Below are 16,191 nucleotides of genomic sequence, written 5' to 3' on the forward strand. Positions count from 1 at the left end.
CCTATCTTCTGTCCTCTCCCGTCCTTCCTCAACAGACATTCCCCTCTTCCCCAAAGCCCCCTTCACCCCATCCATCCACCTCATCCTAGGACGTCCCCTCATGTTCACTCCCTCCACATCTGCCTTCCATACCTCTTTTACTAGTCTTTCCTCACTTATTCTTTCCATGTGTCCAAACCATCCTAATACTCTTTCATCAACCCTATCTCCCAACTCCCTTTCCACCCCCGTTCTTCTCCTCACCTCCTCATTTCTCACTCTATCTAGCCTAGTAACCCCCATCATACTTCTCAGACACCTCATCTCAAACACATTGAAACTCCTTCTCTCTTCCTCTCTTATGTTCCATGTTTCTGCCCCATACAGTGCTGTTGGCACAATCACTCCTTCATACAGTCTCCTCTTAGCCTCCATTCCCATATGTCTAAACCTCATTACACTCTTCAATCCACAAAGGCATTTACTCGCTTCTCTCAATCTACATTCTACCTCCACCTTCACTCCACCTTTTCCTGCCACATTTGTACCCAAGTATCTAAAACTATCCACTTCCACCAGTCGCTCTCCCTTAATGCTCACTTCCAGTCAACTGCCACTTTCACCCCTTGTACATCTCATCACCTTACTTTTACCCACATTTATCTTCAGCTTTCTTCTATCACATACTCTCCCAAACTCTGTCACCAACTTCCTCAACCCCTCCTCCGATCCTGCCACAAGCGCAGTGTCGTCAGCAAACAACAGCTGGCTCACCTCCCACTTTTCTCCATTTTCTTTAACCATCTCCAATCCCTGACCCACTACCCTTGTATTTACCTCTCGCACTACCCCATCCATTTATAAGTTGAATAGCCAGGGCGACATAACGCATCCTTGACAAAGTCCCACCTTTACCTCGAACCACTCACTCTCTCCATTTCTAATCCTGACACAAGCTCTACTACTCTCATAAAAACTCATGACAGCTCCTAGAAGCTTTCCTCCTCTCCCATATATCTGCATAACCTCCCACAGTGCCTTTCTGTCTACCCTATCGTAAGCCTTTTCCAGATCCATAAAAGCCAAAAAAACATCCTTCCCCCTTCCTATAGCTTTCTCACATATGTCTTACCTCAAAGATCTGATCTACACAACCTCTACCCGTCCTAAATCCACACTGTTCCTCACCAATTACTCCCTGTGTTCCTTTCCTAATCCTCTCTATCAAGATCCAACCATAAGCCTTCCCAACTACAGTTAACAAGCTAATCCCTCTGAAACTACTACATTCACACTTGTCCCCTTTTTCCTTGTAAAGTGGAACTATAAAGGCACTCCTCCAGTCCTTCAGCACTCTACCCTCTCTCCAGCAAACATTAGATAACCTCACCAGCCAGTCCACCATCACTGTACCTCCTTTTTTTAGACATTCTGCATGGCATCCATGCAGTCCAGGTGCCTTACCTGTGGGTAGTAATATGCAAAAAAAAAAAAAAAAAAAAACTCAGAAGATGACCAGCAGGTATGTAAGTGATGAGTATTTCTTGGGGTTTAGGAGACAAGGGGAAACAATGGAGAAAACCTTGGACACTGAGAGAAATTTTAGGATTAGCAGAGCAATACGAAATAGAGAAATAAATAACTTAACAGATGAAGTAATTGATTTATAATTAAACTACAAAGCTTTGCAACTAGAGGTATCCAACCTACATACAACTAACGAGGTTATACTAAGAGAATTAAACGAACTAAAAAGTGAATTAAGCGCGATAAAAGGAGAAAATAAAACAAAGGAAAAATAGGTTAGAAATACAAATTGTGAACTGAAGAAAGAAGTAAAAGAACAATTGAAGTCAGTAACTGAAAAAATGGAAGAATCAATCAAAGAGACTGATCTGATCAAAATAAAAAATCAGTGGAAAAAGGAATGTGAAAGTCAAAAACTTGTTCAAAGAAATAGTACAGCAGCAGGTAGAAGATAATGCAAAGGAAACCCATGATCAATGTGATTGAAGAAAAGGAAAATTGGGTGAGACACACAGTGGACAAAAAGAAATGCATTGTGGTTTATGGTATAAATGAAAAACAGTGTACTCAAATACCAAAGAGAAAAGAAAGAAATTGCGAAGGAGATTGTAAAAGTGGTTCAAGATGGACAGAATCTAGATACAGAAATCGATGACGTACACAGGATGGGTACATACTCGAAAGAAAAAAAACACAGACCAATGAAAATCAAACGAAGAACACAAATGATAACAGAATAAATACTATCAAAAGCAATAAAACTAGCAGTGAAAAATACAAAAATGTATGGATAAAAAAGGAAATGAATGCAGAGGAATTAGAGAAAGATAGGGAACTGAGAAGTGAAGTCAAGAAAAAAAATGAGAACAATTGAAAGCAGTAACTGAAGAAATGGAAGAATCAAAGAGACTGATCTGAACAAAATGAAAAATCAGTGGAAAAAGGAATGTGAAAGTCAAAAGCTCTCATTCAAAGAAATAGTACAGCAGCAGGTAGAAGAGAATGCAAAGGAAACCATGATCAAGGTGATCGAAGAAAAGAAAAATTGGGTAAGAGACACAGTGGACAAAAAAGAAATGCATTGTGGTTTATGGTATAAATGAAAAACACAATGTACACAAATACCCTGTCTGGGGTATTGGCTGCATGTTACTGTGGCAAAGTAGCATGCAGTTAATACTTTAGGGTCTGTATGGGGTGCCCCTATGGACCAGAGCCACACATCATTTTGTCTATGATAGAGGAAAGGTCTGTTCATAGAGAAATGATACTTTTATACTACAACTGTTCCTCAGTTATGCTGTCCCCCAACCCCTTGTTGCTGTCCTATACTATTTCTCTGAGTATCATTTTCTGTTTTTGCCAACCCTGTGGTGGGGGAAGAGAATTCTACCACCAAGTCTTTCCACTTGAGTCGTAAAAGGCGACAAAAAACAGGACAGGGGATGGGATTAGGAGTCCTACTACCTGTAGCCTCGAAAGGGGACATACCTAAAAAGAAAAGAAAAGGCATAAGAGGGTCTGGGAGTTTTCCAACCAGTGCCCTAAGGTTTGGGTCTTTTAATGTGCGTGGATGTGGTACAGATGAGAGTAAAAGGGAAGAGATAGGCAGTATGAATTTTGGGATTTGAGGATGAATATATTTCTTTCAAGTTTTATATTGCTACATGCATAGTTTTGACATTTTTAGTTTATTTTTATGAAAGTAAAACCACCCTTGGACAATGAAAAATGTACATTTACTAATCACCAACTAGTACCATCGCCATACAAACAAAATCGGACAAGTGATTTCACAATGTAAACAATACGTCCAATACGTGTCATCGCCCTCCACTAAAACGAGAAGAAGAAATGGACTGCTTCATTGTGTGTACGTATTTACCTATGGTATTTTTATTTACATAGTTGTAAATTTGTGGTGAGTGGTCCAGCAAATTTGTAATGAGTGCAGAGACAATAGTGTCTTGCAGACTCCTTGCTTTTTATGTTTTTGTGTTCAGTGGTCGGGTATATGGTGAATGTGTTCTTGTATGAGAATGATTTAGAAATTTCTTTAAAATATTAGGGCGAGTCTTCCGAGATGCAGCATCTTGCAAGCCGTAAAATACAGTAAATAAAATAGTTGGAGAAATGTACAATTTGTTGATCAATAAAAGTGGCCTTCAAATACCTGGATAAGGAAATGATCAAGAAAATATTACAAACACTGATAAGGCCAAAACTGGAATATGCAGCACTGATATGGTCACCCAGTACAAAAAAGAATACAAGAAAATTAGAAAGAATACAAAGAGCAACGACAAAGTAGGTCCCAACACTTGCAAACCTGACATGAACAAAGACTGGTTTAACTGGAATTGCCAACCCTAGAACAAAGAAGAGAATGAGGGGACCTACTAATCATCTACAGAATTACAGTAAAAGCTCTCTTATCCGGCATCACTGGGATCAGAGGCATGCCGGATACTCAAAAATTCCGGATATTTGAAGGGGTTGCTAAAGTAAGTGAAGGGGACAGAAATATGTCTACAATCACCCCCTTTACTCACTATTAATGTCAGTTAACATATAGTATCACATACCGTAACATAAACAAAGCATCACATGATTGCGGCGTCACCACCTCACTCGCCAACATACAGTTCATCACTAGACACTAGCCTTCTCTGTACTTTTCTGAAGGGGTTACTAAATCTACTCATTTTATTCACTATTAACAACATTTAACATAACATAAACATTTAATTTAACATAAAAAAGCACATAAACAAAACCACCTCACTCGCCAACATCCAGTTCATCACTCCAGTTTATCACTATCCTCTGTACTTGTTTGCCGCTCTTTCTTTCACTTGCAACCTACTTTAAAATAGTTTCTTATGTCAGCTTGTTTGCAGCTCTTTGCAATAAAAAATCATTCTGAATGCAGTGAAAAGACATAACATCTCGGGTGGACATATAGCTGCACTGCTCTGCAAACTTAACAAAGACAGCTAAACCATTTGCAGCATCTTTCCACACCACCTTAGGCTCAGGGTCATCCTCTTCCTCACTATCTGCCTCTGTCATCTTCTCAAGATTATCTTCAATTACCGCATTGATAAGTTCCTTATCAGTTAGAGTGAATGTTACCGCTTCATCTTTGTCCACATCTACCCACTCTTTTAGCGCCTCGTCTGTTACGCTAAGTTTAGCACCACCACCCATCTCCCTCAACTCACCCACCACTGAATTTCTCATGCCACCAAACCCTTCAAAGTCAGAATCATCCGCCTCTTCAAACATGATCAAGGGATACAATTTACGCCAATATCACATCAAGGTTTGTTTTTTGACATCCTGCCAAGCTAACGAAGCCATGAAGATAGTGTGTTTTACAATGAAAAAAATTTGAAACTCGGGATTGTACAGTCATCATAGTTTACAAGCTTACGCAGGAAATTTTTACGGTAATTCATTTTAAAATTCTGAATTACACCATGATCCATGGGCTGGATGATACCGATTACACTCGGGGGGTAAATAAAGAGCAAATATTTTTCCCATTACAAGTTCTTCAGCTGGCGGATGTGCTTTGCAGTTATCCATCAACAGCAACACCACTTTACTGTCCTCTGGGAGCCCTTTCTTTTTCAAATTTTCCTTAACCGTGGGAACAAACAAATGCTTAAACCAGTGAATAAATATTTCTGAATTGCACTACGTTGTGCTTGATAATCAACAGGCAGGTACGTGATATTCTTAAAACAGTGCGATTTTTTGTACTTGCCTACCACACACAACTTTATCCTGTGAGTTCCTTCCATATTTGCACAGCACAGTCGATCCTTGCTGTGCCTCACTCCTTTGAGAGACCCTTCTGCCTCGCTTCCAGGCGTTGTTTTCGGAAGATAGCAGTAGAAAAGGCCAGTCTCGTCTGCATTGTAAACCTGGTCCGGGGTCAGTCCATGCTCCTCTACCAATTTGGCAAACCTATAAGATATAAAAACACAGAATGTGAATTAGAGAAAGAAATGATAAGAATGGAGAAGAAAAAGAAGGATAGGAGTAAAACATCTGGTGGTAGAAATCATGTTAGCATGGGCTAGGCCTAGGCCTATTTAATGCTAAACTAGCATAAATTTAACAATCCTTACCTGTCGATAAACTCGTCAGCCGATGGTTAATCTGCAGATTTCGATTCACCAGCAATGTCCAGCTTCCTTATACCATGCTGAGTCTTAAATCAGTGTAGCCAACCATCTGAGAACTGGCATGTTTCCATTTCACCCATCTTCTTTGCTAGGTCACATCCTTTTTCTTGCAGCATGGGGCCTGTTATTGATACTCCTTCGGATCTTTTCAGGCAAAACCACTCATACAACACTGTCAATCATGTCCCCACACTGATATTTTAAAGTGTGACAGTTTTCAGCAGATTTTGGGGTATCTGTCCCCTTCCATAAACTCCAAAAACTTAATTGATTGGGCCATAACCTCTTCACTCCGGGGCACATCATACGTCTGGCAGCATTAGCTGCCCGACGTGCAATGCTGCATCACAATAATCGCATTATAAAAAATAAAGTCGGTGCTCAGTCGTTCGTTCTCTTTCACCCGTGAATTTTGATAACCATAGAAAATATGATGAAGCCACTTTAGAGAGAATGGAGGTTACATAGGTACAACTACAATAAATATACAGACACTCCTCTACGTTCATTTGTTTTACATTTTTTCGATTTTACGTTTGAACCGACTTTTTTTTTTTTTTTTTTTTGTAAAAATTGAGTGAATTTTTTAGTTTAGCACGCTCTCCGTAGTACAAGACGTTCAAACGATATTTACGCATGATGCTGCGCCCATTGTTTACATGGCACAAACGACAGACTGAACGTCCCTTGCCTCCTCCTCCTCCTTCTCCTTTATGTTCCTTGAATTTAATTTATTTGAAATTAATGTTATTATTTTACAATGTTATGTTTATAATTAATGATTTAGGGGTGTTTTATAAGATACGGTAATAGAATTTATGGATGTATAGTACAGTATGAACGGTCATACATTACTGGAACGTACAGTAACAACTTACGTTCATTTTCACGTTACGTTCGGAACGTAACTAAAACGTAAGTTGAGGAGCGTCTGTAATCAAGATGCCGACGTCTGCATCATCGCATACCCACTTGCTCCTCATGACGCCTACGTAGGCGTCACCGTATGGAAGTGGTTAATATCATAGATGGTTAATGAGCCTATGCCGAATTTGTCCATGAGTATTTTTCTGTTCCCCTTTCTCTAAATGTTTGCAAATATCCACCTTCCGCATAAGTATAAGCACAACACGTTTCCGTTTATCAACTTTGGGCATGAAAGTTTACAGGGGAACACTTGAGGAAGAATGTAGCTGAACTGAGCAGAGACAAACACAAACGTGGCACATGTGAGACTGAACAGCTTGGGCAGTGGTGGATGGTGCAAAACTGACCCAGACAGTGGTGCGCTCTGGTGACTGCGGGAACAATTAAAGCCTTGTGTGGGAAATTTTATAAATTTGTATTGATTTCATATAGATTTTAATACATACATACATATACCAAGGCTTTTTCCCCCTTACAAGGGAGGTAGCCAAAAAGGGAAAGGCATAAAATCATTCCCACCCATTCCATCCCTGAATACACTCCACACCCCTCCACCCTCCCTCTTATCTTAGCACCTCTTGGATGACGGGTCATCCCTGCACCTTGTCCACTGCCCTGGGTCAGAAGCAGTGTCACAAGACACAGCACATCCACAGCAGGGCAGCTTCATTAAATCGGCGACCCCCCCTATCCGCCCCCCATTGCATAAAAGGAGAAGACGGGGAGAAATCCCTTCCGGCTGCGTCAAATTTTGCTCACACATGCTCGGAAAAAATATGCCAGATACCTGAATGCCAGATAAGAGGGCTTTTACTGTATGAAAGGAAAAGAATGCCTTGATAGAGAGGACTTATTAAAAAGGGACAGAGGAAAAACAAGAGGACATGCAATGAAACTCAAAAAGGATAACTACAGAAGAGAACTGAAAAAGAACAGCTTCCCACACAGAGTGATAGATATATGGAACAAATTGGATGAAGAAATAGTGTGTGCAAACACAATACAAGAATTTAAGAACAAACTTGATCTTGCGAGGGATTAAAAAGTGTTATGAGAAATAGGCAGCTAGGAATGGATGCAAAGAGGAGATTGTATGAAGAGGTGATTGTGCAGATGGCATGGTATAGAGCAGAGACTTCGAATTTAAGAGAAGTAGAGAGGAAAGGTTTAAATGTGTTTAAGATGAAATGTCTAAGAAGTATGGTAGGGGTTACTAGGTTGGACAGTGAGAAACAAGGAGAGCAGGAGTGGAAAAGGAGGTGGCAGATAGGGCTGATGAAATATTATTGGGATGGTTTGGACACCTGGAAAGAATGAATGATGAAAGATTAGTAAAAGAGGTGTGGAAGACAGAGATAGAGGAAGTGAATTTGAAGGGACAATTGGGGGTACACTGGATGGTTGAGGTGAAGAGGCCATTGAGCAAAAGGTGAATGTCTGTTAAGCAAGGAAGGGAAAAGGCAGGAGATGGAGATGAGTGAAGAATGTGTATGGATAATACTGTTATGCAAGAAAGGGAGAGATGGGGGGGGTAGGTGGTACTTGTGTGTGAATGATATTTTGACGCAGCCCAAAAGGATTTCTCCCTGTCTTCTCTTATTCTGCATGAGAGGATGGAGAGGGCTGGTCACCAGTTAAGTGAAACTGCCTTCCTGTGGATGTACTTTGTCTTGTTTCATTGTGTTTGACCCAGGGCAGTTGGCAGATGCAGCAGGGATGACCCATCATGTATGAGGAGCTGAGATGGGAGGGGTGGAAAGGGTGGTAGACGGGAGTGAAATGGGTGAGAATAAGTACATGTCTCTGACTCTACCTCCCTTATAAGGGATAAGAGGTCTTGTTGGTATGTACTAAGTATTTCAGCGGCTTTGACCCATCGTTTTTCGCTCATATTTCCGAAATAATCATTCACATCAGCATGGTATATTAGCACAGCCTAATTCACACCCTGGCATAATTTTTGACGTTATAGTACATTCACAAGTGTATTTAATTACGGTGTTTACTCTTGATATTAAGTGTGTCGTAGCCGACACCCGTGAAGTAAATCGAACAAGTGGATTTGGGATACACGAGGTAGTTTGTGATGACGTCACGACTTCACCTGTTCGATTTACTTCATGGGTGTCGGCTACGACACACTTAATATCAAGAGTAAACGCCGTAATTAAATACACTTGTGAATGCACTATAACATAAAAAATTATGGCAGGGTGTGAATTAGGCTGTGCTAATATATCATACTGATGTGAATGGTTATTTCGGAAATATGAGCGAAAAACGATGGGTCAAAGCCGCTGAAATAAGTAGTAGATAGTAAGCAGGCCTGAGGTCATTTGCATTAAAATGTCCCTTGACATCCTGAGGGATTCTCCTTATCTATCCTCATGAGAGCTCTAGTCCACCATTTCTTAGTCATGTATTGGCCCATGTCCCCAGCCATTCTGGGAGTCTGACCTAATACTATACTTCAGTGTCCTCCACGATACAACACCACTCGGCCTTGGATGCTCTCCACACTCTTCAGTAGCTTTTAGAGTTTCACATTTAAAAATACCCCACAGTTCTTAGGGTCCTCAAGAGAGCCAAGTGCTTGAAAACTATTAGAGATTGTTACTGCAAACTCTTGGGCATGTGTATTATCCCTGAGTTTCTCCAGATGAAATCTAAATGGGTTACATCTCGGGATTCTCCTGGATTTGATGCACAGTTTCAGTATGCTACCACAAGTCTATGATTGATTCCATAGAATTCAGCACTTGATAAACCCTTCAGTTCTGTAGGATCTTCTAACAGGTGCTCTAAAGTATGATTACTTTACCATGTCCATTGGTGTGGCTCTCTGGAACCAAGAACCACCAATCCTCAGCCATCTAGACTTTGCAAAGAATAGGAGAGAACTGTTGCTGTTTCTGGTTCCAGAACCATGGGGGTCAATACATACTTCACATTGAAGTCACCCAAAACAAGTATTGTGGTGGCCACTAGTCAACTATAGATTTAAGCTTTGCATAGAACATCTCAATAGGAGTATATAGTGCAATAAGGGAGATAAAGTTCAAGGTGAACTTCAGTCTCACCAGCATCATATGCTTATCAGCCAGAGTAATCTTTACAATGACGTGCTGTAGTCAGCTTGATATGCCTACAGCTACTCCCACAAGGTGGGCCCCATTGGTTCAACCCAGCCAGAAGTAGCCATAACCCTCACTGCTGATCTCGCCACTGCCTGGTCTTCTCACCTCTGAGAGAGCCAATATATCCAATCTAAGCTACCTGAACTCCAATGAAAAGAGTAGTTGGTCATCCTGGGAAAGAGTGTTCCATGTGCCCATGGAACATGGGGTTCACCCTGGGTTTGACTTAATGTGTTTGTGCCTAATGCAACACCCCAGCACCCTGCACAGAGGGTTTGATGATTTCAATGGGGATAGGTTACAACCCCATCTCCACCATGTGTGTCTAATATGGTTGCCATGAACATATCTCAGTGATTCATTCTCCTGAGCCCAACAAAGGGAGACCAGAATTTGAATATATTAAATACATAGTAACCTAATAGTCCCAGGGGGTCTTTTATTAATCTTTCTTCATTTATTCATTCCATGTGTCCAAACTATCTTAATACTTATAATCAACCCTATCTGCTATCTCCTTTTCCACCCCTACTCTCCTCATCTCTTCATTTTTCACTCTATCCAACCATGTAACCCTGTCATACTTCTCAGACATTTCATATTAAACACAATTAAATTTTTATTTACCTACTTTAAATTCCAATTCTTTGCCCCATACATGTAGCTTATTACTGGCAAATGATGATTGGTTTTATTTTGCTTCTGTTCTCATACAAAATTTGTTCTCTTTCATTCAGGAAAAGTCTTCACTATTGGTCCAGTTTTCAGAGCTGAGAACTCAAACACACATCGACACTTAACCGAGTTTACAGGACTTGACCTGGAGATGGCTTTTCATCATCACTACCATGAAGTAATACAGGTAATACTCTGCTTGGGAAAATGTGTTCACCTGTATTGTTGCATACTCATCACTTGAGCTAGCTAAAGAAGGGTGCTGCAGTCTTAATTATAAGATGCTTTAGTGACACCCTTATCAACCAGAGTTAAGTATAATTTTTTGTGATTGCAGACTAATCATACATATACCAAGGCTTTTTCCCCCTTACAAGGGAGGTAGCCAGAAAGGAAAAGGCATAAAATCATTCCCACCCATTCCATCCCTGAATACACTCCACACCCCTCCACCCTCCCTCTCATATTAGCACCTCCTGGATGACGGGTCATCTCAGACTAATCACCACTCAAAAAAAGAATGCTGATATTTTTAACTTGCACTATCCCAAAAGTATTGCTAGGGTATGAAATGAACCAATAGACAGAGTGGTTGGGAAGTGGAGTTCCAGAAAAAATTTGTAGTGGAAAGTTGATGGTGGAAGTGTGTTTAGAGAGTTGACAGCAAATACAATGTTTAGGAAGAAAGTTAAACATAAGTACACATGGAAAAGGGTGGTGGATGGAAGGGTGGTAGAAAGGACGTTAACTACTTTCATTACAAGTAAAATTTTCGTGCGCAGCATCAGCTGCCCTGTGTACAATTCATCACACTACTCGCATAATAAAATATAAAGTCACTGCTGTATTACACATTCTCTTTTACTCTGAGTAATAACATACAGAAAACGTGATCAAACCAGTACACAGAATCCAGGGGTAACTCATGTACAACTACAAAAAATATATATAATCAAGACTCCAATGCCTGCATCCTCATGTACCCACTCATGCCTCATGATACCTACATGGGTGTCATCATACCAAAGTGGTTAATGGACTACTTAGTGGTAACCAGGAGAATAGTAGGAAGAGTTTTGGATCTACATGTTCTAAGGGGAGAGAGTGGGGGAAATATCAGATAATTTTTTGGTAGAAGGTAAGTTGAGAGTGGAGAATAGATGGAGGAAGAGGAAAAGAAAGTAAGGAGGTAGAGGTAAACTGCTTAAATGAGAAAGAAAAGAAGGAGTTCAAGAAGAAACGGAGAGAGGAGTGGGAGGGAGTGAAGGATTATGCTTGGTGAGTCCCATGGCATAATGCTGTGACGAAAAACAATGGCTTAATATAAAGGGGGGTCTTTTTCCGTCACGGCAATATGCTGGGTACCAGCCATTAGTATATCACTGCCTCCAACAAACACCACATACAGACTCAATGCCCGCATGGCTGCCATGGTGAGAGGAAGTGTTGCGCCTTTGTTCTCTCATTCGCCCCGTCTTTGTGGTAAGGCATATATGTGAGAAAGCTTTAGGAAAAAGTAAAGGTGTTTTTTGGTCCTTTATGGATTTGGAAAAGATGTATGATAGGGTCAACAGGAAGGCACTGTAGAAAGTATTGCAGATATATGGGATAGGAGGAAAGCTATTAAGAACAGTCAAGACTTCTTATGAGAGGAGTAGAGCCTGTGTTAGAATAAATGGAGAGAATGAGTGGTTTGAGGTAAGGTGGGACTTCACCAGGGATGTGTTCTGTCGCCTTGGCTGTTCAATTTATACATGCATGGGGTGGTACAAGAGGTAAACACAAGGGTAATGGGCCACGAATTGGAAATGGTTAAAGAAAATGGAGAAAAATGGAAGATAAGTTAGTTGTTGTTTGCTGATGACACTGTGCTTGTAGCAGGATCAGAGGAGGGATTAAAGAAGTTTGTGACAGAGTTTGGGAAGGTGTGCAAAAGAAGGAAGTTAAAGATAAATGTGTTCATCTCGAACACATTCAAACTCCTTCTCTCTTCCTCTCTCAAGTTCCATGTTTCTGCCCCTTACAGTGCTGTTGGCACAATCACTCCTTCATATAACCTCTTAGCATCCATTCCCAGATGTCGGTTTCTCATTACGCTTTTTAATCCATGGAGGCATTTACTCGCTTCTCTCAATCTACATTCTACCTCCACCCCCACTCCCTTTCCTGTCACATTCGCACCCAAGTATCTGAAACTATCCACTTCCTCCAGTTTCTCACCCTTAATGTTCACTTCCAGCCTTCTGTCACTCTCTCCCCTTGTACATGTCATCACCTTACTTTTACCCGCATTTATCTTCAGCTTTCTTCTTTCACACACCTCAAACACTCACTAACTTCCTCAATCCCTCCTCTGATCCTGCTACAAGCGCAGTGTCGTCGGCAAACAACAACTGGCTCACCTCCCACTTTTCTCCATTTTCTTTAATCATCTCCAACCCCTGACCCACTACCCTTGCATTCACCTCTTGCACCACACCATCCATGTACAGATTGAACAGCCAGGACGACATAACACACCCCTGATGAAGTCCCACCTTTACCTCAAACCATTCACTCTCTCCATTTCTAATCCTAACGCAAGCTCTACTACTCTCGTAAAAACTCTTGACTGCTCTTAACAGCTTTCCTCTTATCCCATATATCTGCAGTCCCTCACACAATGCCTTCCTGTCTACCCTATCATAAGCCTTTTCCAGATCCATAAAAGCCCAAAAAACATCCTTACCTTTTCCTATAGCTTTCTCACATATCTGTCTTACCACAAAAATCTGATCTACACATCCCCTATCTGTCCTAAAACCACACTGTTCCTCACCAATTACTCCCTCTGTTCCTCTCCTAATCCCCTCAATCAAGACCCTCCCATAAGCCTTCCCAACTACACTCGACAAGCTGATCCCTCTGAAACTACTACATTCACACTTGTCCCCCTTTCCTTTGTAAAGTGGAACTATACAGGCACTCTTCCAGTCTTCTGGGACTCTACCCTCTCTTGAACAAACATTAAATAACCTCACCAGCCAGTCCACCATAACTGTACTCCCTTTTTTCTTCAAACATTCTGCATGGCATCCATCCAAACCAGGTGCCTTACCTGCTCTCATCATCTTAACAGCTGCTTTCACTTCATCCTCCCCTATTTCTCCTCCATTTTCCTCACTTATCACTCTCATTTTCTTAGCGCCTCCCACTGCAACTACCTTTCCCTCCCTATCCTCCTTCACATTTAGCAACTCCCTATAATACTCTGCCCACCTTCCTCTCACTGCCTTCTCTTCCATTATCATCTCTCCATCTGCACCTTTTACCTTTTCTTCTCTACTTGATTCTGTTTTTACTCTTTCCAAGTTACATTATACTGCATTTCTTTGTTAAATTTTACTTCCCAGTTTTGAGTCCAATTCCAGATCATGTCCAGATCCTGTTGCAATGAGTTGCAGTCCTCTTCCATTTTTACCTTCTTTAGTAATTTTGCATCATCTGCAAAGAAATTCGTATAGCACTCCACACCTTCATTCATGTCATTAACCCCTTCCATACGGTGCCGCACACGTAGGCGTCATGAGGAGCAAGTGGATTCGCGACGCTGCCATATCGGCATCTTGATTATATTTATTGTAGTCGCCCCTGTGTTTTTACATTCTCTCAAATGTGCCCTGAATCCCATTCTCTGTGGTTTTCAAAATTCGCGGGTGAAAGAGAGAATGGTCGATATAAGCGGTGACTATATTTTATGATGCGAGTATTATTACGACACGTTGTATGGCTGGCATTGGCTGCTGCCCGCGAGATTTAAGTTCCGTACTGAAGCGGTTAATGTATACAGCGAACATGATTGGGGCCAGTACTGATCCTTGCGGGACACTGTTTTTTACTTCTTCCCAGTTGGAGAATTTTTCTCTAATTACAACTGTCATTTTCCTCCCAATCAGGAAGTCTTTCATCCATTCCAATAATTTTCCTCTGATGCTACCTTTTGACTCTATCTTCTTTATTAGTTTCCTATGTGGTACCTTATCGAATGCCTTTTGCAGGTCCAGAAAAGCAGTCCTCCCACCCATCACTTTCTTGTATTATGTCTATTAATCTTGAGTAAAAGCAGATCATATTTGTTGTACATGATCTCCTTTGTCTGAATCCAAATTGATTTGGGTTCAGTATAGATTTTTCTTCCAGGTAACCCATCTGTTTTTGACAACTGTTTAAATCCAAATTGGCTTGGGTTTAGTATAGATTTTTCTTCCAGCTGTTAAACCCATCTACTTTTGACTACTTTTTCACATATTAGCTACTGTGCTTGTTAGGGAGACCTGTCTGTAGTTAGTTGGATTTTCCTTTTTTCCTCCTTTATATATTGGTACTATGTTTGCATTTCTCCAGTCTTGTGGTACCTTATCTTCTTTGAGCAAGCATTTGATTATAGTGTGTATTTTATCTGTTAATTCCTCTACGCATTCCTTCAATATCCAATTTGCAATTCCATCTGGACCATGCGATTTTCTGACATCAAGGTTTTTTATTGGGTCACTGATTTCCTTCTTTGTTACAGTTATTACCTTCATGGGGGGGGGGGGATTTCTGTCTCTCTATTCCCTCACAGTTAGGTGTGTTCTCAATGGTGAAAACCAAATTGAAATGGTTGCTCATAACTTCTGCCATTTCTTGTTCTGCTGTGTATTCACGACTTTCGTGGTGCAACTTTTTTTAGTTTACTGTTCACATATCTATAAAATAGTTTCGGTTGTTCCTTGCATTTTTCTATTATTTCCTTTTCATAATTTCTCTTTTCTTTGCATATTTTTACATAATCATTTCTTAGTTTGATGTATGTTTGCCATTTGCTCTTTTTTAGTCTTTTTTCCATTTTTTCCAGGCTTTATCTCTTATCCTTGGCTTCACTACACTTTTTGTTTTACCAGTTCTTTATGTATATTTTTTCTTGCTTTTGTTGTGGAATATATTTGGTCACATCCTCATTATAAATTTCTTTTAGTATATTCCATTTCTCTTCCATCCTTGTTTCTTCATTTAGGAATTTTTCCCAGTTTGCATTACGAAAGAATTTTTTCAGTTTCTCAAAATTCGTTATGTTGTACTTTGGTCTTATTCCATGTTTCTCATTTCTTCTTAGGTCTATTTGCTCTTTTAGTTTGAATTCTATTAGTATATGGTCACTTTCCTATTGGTGTTTTGTAATCTATTCTGTCTACAATTTCAGGTTCTGATGTAAGTATTAAATCCAGTCTCGAAGGTTCCTCATTGTTTCTGTATCTGGTATTTTCCTTTATCCATTGAGTCATTGTGTATTCAATGGTCATATTGAGTAGCATGCTGCCCCATATGTCCTCTCCACCCTTAATTGTCATTTCTTCCCAACTTATTTCTTTTGGGTTGAAATCACCCATAATTACTGTATTTCCTCTTTCAGTATATCAGATTTGGAATGATTGTGTTCTGTCCAGGCCTGTGTTCGGGCACATACCCTACTACAAATTTTCTACTTTTCATGTGGTTTTCTACTTTTATCATTATTGACTCTACATTGTTTTTTCCTTCTGTTAACTTTGTCACATTTAAGTCTTTCTTGGTCAGAAATAGTACTCCCCCCCTTGTTTTTCCTTTCCATTCATCTAGCAGTTGTATAGACCTTGTCCCACAGTGTTAGGTGGTAATTCCCTTCAAGTTTAGTTTCTACTATTCCCAATATGTCCGGCTTTTCGGATGCCAGGTAATCATTTAGCTCATTC

General features: G+C 40.4%; 1 protein-coding gene across 2 annotated transcripts in view; it reads left to right on the forward strand.

Annotated features, from left to right (window-relative positions):
* Positions 1 to 16,191, forward strand: part of AspRS (aspartyl-tRNA synthetase) — a 114,577-nt gene that overhangs the window by 66,371 nt on the left and 32,015 nt on the right. For both annotated transcript variants that reach the window (XM_076201019.1, XM_076201020.1), the window contains exon 8: positions 10,504 to 10,628. In XM_076201019.1, coding sequence (XP_076057134.1) covers positions 10,504 to 10,628 — 125 coding nt within the window. The remainder of the gene's footprint in view (positions 1 to 10,503; positions 10,629 to 16,191) is intronic.

The sequence above is a fragment of the Oratosquilla oratoria genome, chromosome 17, assembly GCF_046742065.1.
Source record: "Oratosquilla oratoria isolate Oo_2021 chromosome 17, ASM4674206v1, whole genome shotgun sequence".
Classification (NCBI taxonomy): Eukaryota; Metazoa; Arthropoda; class Malacostraca; order Stomatopoda; family Squillidae; genus Oratosquilla; species Oratosquilla oratoria.